This window comes from Nematolebias whitei, chromosome 15 (assembly GCF_014905685.2).
Source record: "Nematolebias whitei isolate Nwh7 chromosome 15, NemWhi1, whole genome shotgun sequence".
In the NCBI taxonomy this organism is placed as follows: Eukaryota; Metazoa; Chordata; class Actinopteri; order Cyprinodontiformes; family Rivulidae; genus Nematolebias; species Nematolebias whitei.
The window spans coordinates 40,746,992-40,755,647 of record NC_056512.1 but is presented as its reverse complement, the minus strand read 5'-3'; the positions used below and the strand labels follow the sequence as shown (position 1 = coordinate 40,755,647).

At 40.6% G+C, this 8,656-nt stretch overlaps 1 protein-coding gene across 1 annotated transcript in view; it reads left to right on the top strand.

The window, feature by feature from the left end:
• The window catches only part of nucb1 (nucleobindin 1), a 7,511-nt gene extending 5,229 nt beyond the window's left edge, over positions 1–2,282 (top strand). Inside the window, exons 11-13 of the mRNA XM_037688700.1 lie at positions 1,493–1,663; positions 1,740–1,851; positions 1,925–2,282. Of these exons, the coding sequence (XP_037544628.1) occupies positions 1,493–1,663; positions 1,740–1,851; positions 1,925–1,998 (357 nt within the window). The 3' untranslated portion in view covers positions 1,999–2,282. The remainder of the gene's footprint in view (positions 1–1,492; positions 1,664–1,739; positions 1,852–1,924) is intronic.
• The last annotated feature ends 6,374 nt before the right edge of the window (positions 2,283–8,656 follow it).

Below are 8,656 nucleotides of genomic sequence, written 5' to 3'. Positions count from 1 at the left end.
AATATTACTAAAACACTAAAAACATACTAAAAATACTACTAGAACACAAAAAGCATACAAAAATTTTTTACTAAAATACTAAAAATGCTACTAAAACAGTAAAAAACAAGGCATCAACGTTGAAAAAGAAATACATCTACACTGTGGTTCGGTTAGCAGTGAGGTTCTTGCAGCATCATGGTTCTGTTCTGCTAGCAGCATGGTCTTGTTAGCAGTTTAGCAGGTCCGGTCAGCAGCTTGATGGTAATAACAACTGCAGCTGCCCTCACAGACCACAGTCCAGAACCGGGTCCGGTAAACCGTGAACATCCAAGGTTTCCTCGCGGAACCGAACGGGTCCGTAGGGTTCGGTCCATGCAGGCAGATGGAGGATCCTGTTAGCACCGTTAGCAGCTTGATGATAATAACAACCGCAGCAGCTGCCCTCCCAGACTGACCTCCAGAACCGGGTCCGGCAGACAGAGTTCTGTTGCTTAAGTCCACGGACGAGTCAAAATTTAATAAGTGGAGTTAGTTTGAAATACTCTAGTTTGATGAAAATATTATCAGGACACTGAAACATGTTCGCTATTCTGCTTTTCTTTGTGCACAGCCAGTCCTGCTCCGGCTGACCTGCACCCTGTGAGTGAGAGTGAGGGGTGCGGATGGGGGGCAGTACGTTTCGCTGGTTTCGGCTCACACATATCCGGTTTAGGAACATTTAATATTGTGTTTGATTAAAATTTAACTCTAAATCGTTTACTTTTCACAGTGACACGTGTCTGCTCGCACTGCAGACCTCTCTGCTGTGATGCAGCTACACTTCACATAATCTCTGTCTTAAACAGAAGCTACATAAAATCCTGTGAGGTCCATTTTAGATAAAAGCTCCAAATCAGAAAGCTGAAGGTCACAGAACTTTATTTTTGTTCAAGAAAAGAGAGGATCCCACCAGAGCACCGATACTTCTATCTCTTTAATTAACAGGATACATTATTTATATTCTACACTCATCTTATTTATATACAATAGTTATCAACGTATTTCTGATTTATCTTTAGCAGATGCAGACTTATAATAATAACAATAACTTTATTTATAAAGCCCTTTAAAACCACCACAGCTGCAACAAAGTGCTTTACATGTAAAATCAAGGACGTTTAAAACACATAAAAGGAATAAAAGCTGTCGGGCAGAGCAGGTTTCAGGCTGTGCCGACAGCCAGGGAATAAGAATGGGTTTGTAAGAGTTTTAAAAATGGACAGTGATGTGACTCCATAATCTTGGAGCGGCTACAGAAAAACATCTGTTCCCACAAATGGACACAAATTATTCTCTAATAAGAGTTTTTTGTTACAAATCGATGAGCTGATGTTCTGCACAGATGACAGGAAGTTTCCCCTCAACTGTAGAAAGGATAGTCAAGAATAAGTGAATTTACTCGTTTTAAGTTAGGATTTTATAGACGTGTCTGTTGAGACGGCGGTGTTTATTCTACATACGTGTTTCCCAGACGCTGGACGACAAACCAGCGTACACCGAGGAAGAGCTCCAGCGATTTGAGGCCGAGCTCAGGGACAAAGAGGAAGAGCTGAAGAGGAAGGCGGAGACTCTTCGTCAGGAGCAGGAGCTGCTGAGGGAGAGAGGCAAAGCCTTGGAGGCCCAGAAAAGAGAGTACCAGCAGGTAACAAGGAGAAAAGGGGACGACTGAGTCAGAATGTGAGCTTCAAACATTTTTATTTATTCATTTTTGAATCCAGGCAGTGTTAGAAATGTCTCAGAGGCAGAAAGAGCAGCTGGAAGTGGACCGGCAGCCTCCTGCAGGTCCGAATGGAGAGCTCCAGTTTCAGCCACAGACAAATAAACCTGAAGGTAAAATTCTCTCGAGAACCCGTTCAGCTCGGTCGAAGCTGTTTCTTTCAACTTAATCATCTTTATCTTGCAGAGGTCAAAGGTCCAGGAGAAGCCCAGAACAATCTGCCAGCAGAACCTCCACAAAACCTGCCCATCCACGTTTAACGCGCCGTCTTTTAACAGCGTCCGCACCAACAGAAAGGCTCGTACGTTTTAATGAATCGTTTGAAATGCGTGACGCACGTTTCAGTTCACACCAACCTGCTTCTTGGTTTCAGCGTCCTGTGCTGTGTGTTCATCTCAGTGGTCTATATTAGATTAAAGGTTAAAAAACACACGAGCTGTTAGTGCATGCGTGCTCATGTATCTTCAGTTTCAGTGAAGCTTTTCAGTCATGCAACGTCCTCCTCGCTGTGAAATCACAAATAAAATCTTCATTGAAACCACCACTTCTGAGACTAAAATGTTGATTGGGAGGAACCAAAAAAAAAAACTAAAATGCTTTTGTTAAAGATAAAACTTTATTTACTGTAAAAACTGATCTTTTTTCCCCTCTTGTAATAACTTCTATATGGACAACTGTTTCTAGTCCTGAATTCCATCTTCCTGTAAAGATTATCATTTTATTTATGCTGTTGTAGCCTTGTGTTTTGATTGGAAGTATTAGAGAATGAACATTAATTCAACAACAGAATTAGTTTTTACCGTCCAGAAGAATTCACATTTTAAGGCCTGCATGAGGGCGTAAAGGAGGAGGACAAATGGATCCCTCTGGGAGAGCGGGAAGAAGACGGGAGACATTTGGAGAGCAGTTTTGGTGATGAGTCTAGAAAATGGAAAGTGGACAAAATGTGTGAAAGACAGAAGCTCGTTCTCCAAAGATGTTTCCATTTTCTCTCGTGTAAAAGGATCACATTGCTTTTCACATCTATGCGTATGGCTATTTGCCATCTTTTGCAGCTCCTTTACTTAAACTCCAGAAAATAGTTTAATACCAAAAAAGTCTTCAAATGGAAATAAATGAAACCTTCCCAAAAAATGACAGGATTTTCAGAATGCTAATGTATTTCAGAATTGGGAGTAAATTAAACAAATTCGTACTGAACGCAAAAAAAAAAAAAAGTGTCATCCTCGCAAGAATCAGAGCAACAATTGTTAATTTGTAAAAACCTGGAGAAGTTTATAGATTAATCAGAAAGTTTAGGTTTCGTGCTGCAAATCCATTTAGGTAGCTTTGAAGTATTTTGAAATGTTAATAAAAAATTGCTTTATCTTTTTTCAATGTTAGCACCTTTGTAGCATAAAAAAAAAAAAAAAAAACTTTAAAAAAGTTATAATCTATCATTCCAGAATAAAAATGTAAACAATTGGGGGGGATCCGCTCTTCCGGTGTAGACCGGAAGTGCACTTTTCTGCACGGTTCCGTGTTTTTCTGGAGATTCCTCTGTGTTGGAACAATGCCTCGGGGAAACGACATACCAGAATGAATCAGAGCGAGAATTGTCGATTTGCACAAATCAGGGTTAGGTTAGTGATGAGCAAATGAAGCTTTTATGAAGCAATGAACCAGACGGACCAATTGTTTCAAAAATAGGTTCATTTGTTGAAGCTTCAGTTACAGTGACCTCTTGTGGCAATTTGCAATGCTGCTGTCAAATTAGGTGTCATAGTGTTAGGTGTGTTTGTTTTTTGTGTTTGCATTTTATGTTTGCGTGTTTTTGAGTTTGCATCATACACGTGTTTGTTGCGCGTTTCGGCGTTTGCTGCGCGTTCGCACCTGTCGGCCACCGTAGGTTTCAGAGCGAAACCCCAGCAGAAAGAAGTGTACACCACACGTGTTCACTAAAGGCAGCTGCAGTCTCAAGTTTTTCCTGCACAAACAAAAGATACAATAAATGGCAGAGAGTTTTGTGCTGCTCAGCCTTTTGCATGTAGGAGCAAGCCAACAACATCCTTGGTCCAAAGGAACGTTCCTGTATTCACCAGTTTGGATCACTGAATGCAGCTGAGCCAGGTCAGGGATGCCAGATAAACATAAATATATATATTTTAACACCTTTTCTATGCACATGTTCATTAAACACAACACACATTCAACCTTTATTTAGACAGATTAATCCCATTGAGCCTCGGGGACTCATTTACAAGAAAGACCCGATTTCTTAAAGGGTGATGACAACAATAGACTCATTAAATAGGCTTAGGTATACAAATTTAAGTTTATCTTTTTTTTTTCTTTGTTTTTTTGCAAATCAAAACAGTCAAAACAAAATAGCAACCAAAAGAACAATCAAGAGGAATAGTAGCAAAATACATCTCATCTTACTACACCCTCACTCAGCGCATGTGATAGTTTTGGGTCGAAATACAATCAGTTTAAAGCAACAATACAATAGTTAATATTTTCTTACCTGGCAACCATCCCCAGCATGGAAACAACAGTGTTTCCATGTGAACAGGCTTTTTTTTTTTTTTTTGAACGTTTATTGGCCCCAATAAATGTTGACAAAACACTAATGTTTCCGGGTCAACAGGGCGTCAGACTGTTAAACTGGTTACTGAATTGCTTCAACTGGTTGACGTATTAACACACAACTAGTAAAAGACTGTTGTACTGGTTAACTAGTGGGCATCGAACTACTCAGAGTTCATGACTATAGGTGAGTGCAGGAGTGCCACCTGACCGGTAAACCGAGAGCTTGTTGCGGCTCAGCTTCCTCTTCACCATAACAGACTGGCACAAAGTACGCAATACTGTGGAAACTACACTGATTTGTATGTTAATTTCATTCTCAGTTCTCAGTTGTGATCAAAACTCAGAGACACTTAGACTCAACTTGAGGCTGGAGGGACTATGTTTCTCGGCTGGCCTGGGAACGCCTCGGGATTCCCCCGGAGGAGCTGGACCAAGTGGCTGGGGAGAGGGAAGTCTGGGCCTCCCTACTAAAGCTGCTACCCCGGCGACCCGACCCCGGATAAGCGGTAGAAAATGGATGGATGGACTGAAACGATAAGATCGTCTAAGCCTAATGGCATTAAAGGCTGCGGGCGATATGCATTCAGCGAACGTTCGCTGGTTCACTTCTGACTTTGATTAACCTTCAGGCAACAAAGCAGGTTCCACATTTCTGAGGGAAGCAAACTAGCGTCTAACAGTTTTTGATTTAATGTACTTCAGCATAACTGAATAGGGGGAGTGGTGGTGCAGAGGTTAGGGAAGGTGGACCTGTGGTTGGAAGGTCACAGGTCCAACTCCCTGGACTGACATCCAAATGTGGGTGGGAACGGTGAAACACCTGCATCCACTTTCATTCACCCCACCCTGAGCCCTTAACCCCCACCATCTGCTCCCCTGGGCACCCTAGATGGCAACTCTGCTCCACACAGAGGGCTGTGGTAGCTCGGTGGTCTGGTTGTGTCAGGAAGGGCATCCGGTGTAAAAGTAATCGCCACGTATTCGTGCGAGTTAGTTCTCTGTGGCGACCCCTGAACAAGGAGCAGCCGAAAGAAAAAGAAAAAAACTTCGGTTTAACTGAAAAATAAACCACAAAATTGATTTCAAATGTGTGAAAGTGATAAATGTGTTCTCACTCAGGTTGGCGGGGCTTTTGGTGAACCCAGCTTCTCCCCTCCTGAGAGCCACCCACCGTCACTGTCCCCAGGAGACGTGCTCGTCTTCTCGTTGTCCTCTGGACGACTCCGATCACTGTCTTCAGAGGGACATTTCTCTGACCCGCTGACTTTTAATGACCCCACCTCCCCAGGTCATGAGGTCGGTCTTATCAAGGGGGGAGGGGGGTCTTGAAGTTGAGTGTTTTTTATTAAAACATTGTATTTCTTAGATTCATCTTCAAGTTTTCGAGCACCAGCAAGAAAGTTTGAAATATCTCTAATCAGAAACGAGTAAAATAAAAGTAAATCATTGGTTTCTTTTGGTGTTGGTCGAGTTGATGTTTCATCCGAAGGAGGTGCTGAAGCTGTCGACACATTGTTGGTGAAGACGTCCCAGTTTCTGGAGCCTCACTGCTCGAATCTGACTCAACGTTTGGTATTGATGGAAACTTTGTGTAAAAGTTATATCACCTGTATTTAAAAGAGTCCACTGAGGTGGTTCATCTGAGTAGGATGTCTCCTGATGGAGGTTTTTCCTCTGGGGCGAGACTCCGGGACTCTTTGGAACGCCTTGGGGTCCAGGAGCAGCTGGAGAGAGGGAGAATGACTTTTACAGCAGAAAAGTACACCTGAACTGAGATGTTTGGCCTTGACGCACAGCAGGAAGCTTCGTGAAGCTCAGACACTGCTTTCAGCAGAACACCTGATACCAACTGTGAAGCACGGCGGTGGAAGGTTGATGGTTTGGGTTTGAAGCCACATGACCACAGTTGATCATGAAATCTTCCATTTTCCAACAACTTCGAGTTTAAAACAAGATATTTGTATGAAATAATGTAGTTAAAACACTTCCTTCAGTCTGCCTCTAGGTCAAACTCGGTCTTTTACTTTTAATGGAGTATTGTTACTTTATGGAGGAGCTGCGTATTTCTGCCCTCGCTCAGCACAGCCTCGGTGCAATCCCTGAAAGAGGAAACGAGGTTGTAATTCTGTAAATGGAGCTTCTCTGTTTGCTGCTGAGCTTTTAGAAACAAATCTCACCAATAAATAAATCAGTTCGCCTCCTGCTCCATCCTCGGCTCCTCTGTTTCTTCTTATGGCTTTAAATTCTCAGACGATGCTGTTTAAAGTTCATCGTCTGATTTTATTTCTACCAAAACTGTAAACTATGTTGACACGTTTCTACAACAAACAAGCAGGGTGTTCATTTTGCTGCTTCAGAGCGGTCTTTAAACTTGTTCTGCACACTTTGTGATTTCGGCTCATGAACCTTCGGCTCATTCAGGAGCTGGGTGCGCTGACTCGTGTTTGCACTTAAATGTTATTATTTTTTTATTTGTAACTAGTTTCTCCACAACCCCCCCCCCTCTTCAATACATTCAAAAACTTTGCTTTCTAATCAGACTGGCTCTATTAATATCTGTTATTTTTAGCTAATGTTCTGCTACTAATAGCTAGATTTTTACCTTTAGCTTACTGTTCTGCTACTTTTAGTTTTATTTTTTTTTGTTGTTGCTACTTTTAGGTTTTAGGAATCATTCTATATTTGTTAGCTAATATTTTTCTACCTTTACCTTCTTTGCTACTTTTAGCTAGTGTTATTTGTAGCTTTAGCTATCCATCCACCATTATCTTGACTGGCATCTTCCTTTTCAGGTTGCGGGGGTCACTGGTGCTCATGTCCAGCCATCAGCTAGCTTTTGCAAGTTTTAGCTTTTAGCTAGTCTGTTACATTTCACCTGTCTTTGTTACATTTTACTTTTAGCTAGCCTTAAACTACTTTTAGCTAACTCTTTGCTGTTTTAGCTAACATATTGGTACTTATCATTTTTGCTAGCTTTTAGATAGCTATTTGCTTCTTTGTGTTTTGTCAGGCTTTTGTTACGTTTAGCTTTTAGGTTTTTGTTTTCAGTCTGTTGATAGAAAGATAATTTATTAATCCCACACAAAATTCAAACCTCCAGCAGCAGCTACAGATGCGTAGCAACATGACTTGTTAGCTAGATTTTTCTACTTTTAGCTTTTAGCTGGGAATTTTGTTACTTTTAGCTAGCAGCTAGCCTTAGCTACTTTTAGCTTGAAGCTACACTTTTGCTAATTTTAGTTTTTGGTTAGCTTTTTGTTACATTTAGTTTTGAGATAGCCTTATGCTAATTTTAGCATTGGTACTTCTAGCAAGCTTTTGTTGCTTTTTGCTTTTACCTTGTTTTGTATTACGTTTATCTTTTTGTTAACCTACTACTTTTATTTTAAAGCTAGTCTTTAGCTAAGTTTAACTTTTAGCCAGCTTTTTGTTTGATATATTTATTAACCTTTATTTAACAGGCAAATCCCATTGAGATCAAAGATCTAGTTTTTAAAGGAGGCCCGGGCCTGAAGGCAGCCGAACATGTTTTTGGACTGAGGGAGGAAACCCACACAAACATGAGGAGAACATGTTAACTCCACACAGAAAAACCACAGGTAAAAAAATGGGGATTGAACCCAGTACCTTGTTGCTGTGAGGTAACCAATGCTAACCACTGTGCCATTGTGCTGCCACAATGGTGCATTTGGCTTTGAGCTAGACTTATGCTAGTTTTTGTTAATCTTTTTCTGCTTTTAGTTAGCATGTGGGTACTTTTAGCAAGGCTATTGCTACTTTTATCTTTTAGTTAGTGTTCTTTTAGCTAAGGTTCTACTTTTTAAGCTTCAACAACTGTTTCAGCTTCCTCAGTTGAGTTTTACCAAACTAGAGAGACAAGGAGCTCAAATATTTTTTGTAGAGATTACTGATAATCTCCACCTCTTGCTTCAATATAAAATCTGCCTCTTCTAGGTTCTGATAACAGAAAACATTTCACTTTGGATTTAATACTTACAGGAGGCAAAGATGATTTGACAAAAACATTTGGTCAAAATAATCAAAATGAGGTTAATTAAACATTTATTTTCATCGAGGAGTCTCATTTTATCCTAAACTGACGGCTCCTAAAATAAACTTTAAGATTTAGTAACTTATAAACTGAGTGACAAGTTTAAAACAAAAGAATGTTTTTTATTATTCTAAATGGCTAATGGGAGTGGTGCGCTGCAGTCTCCAGGTTTACCGCTAGATGGCGCTATTGTGCAGATATTTTCCACAATATTTAAACGTTAAAATTAGGAATAAAGTAAAAGACAAAAATTTAAGTCTTTCATGATATGATGTGGGGTTTTCTCTTTGGGGTTT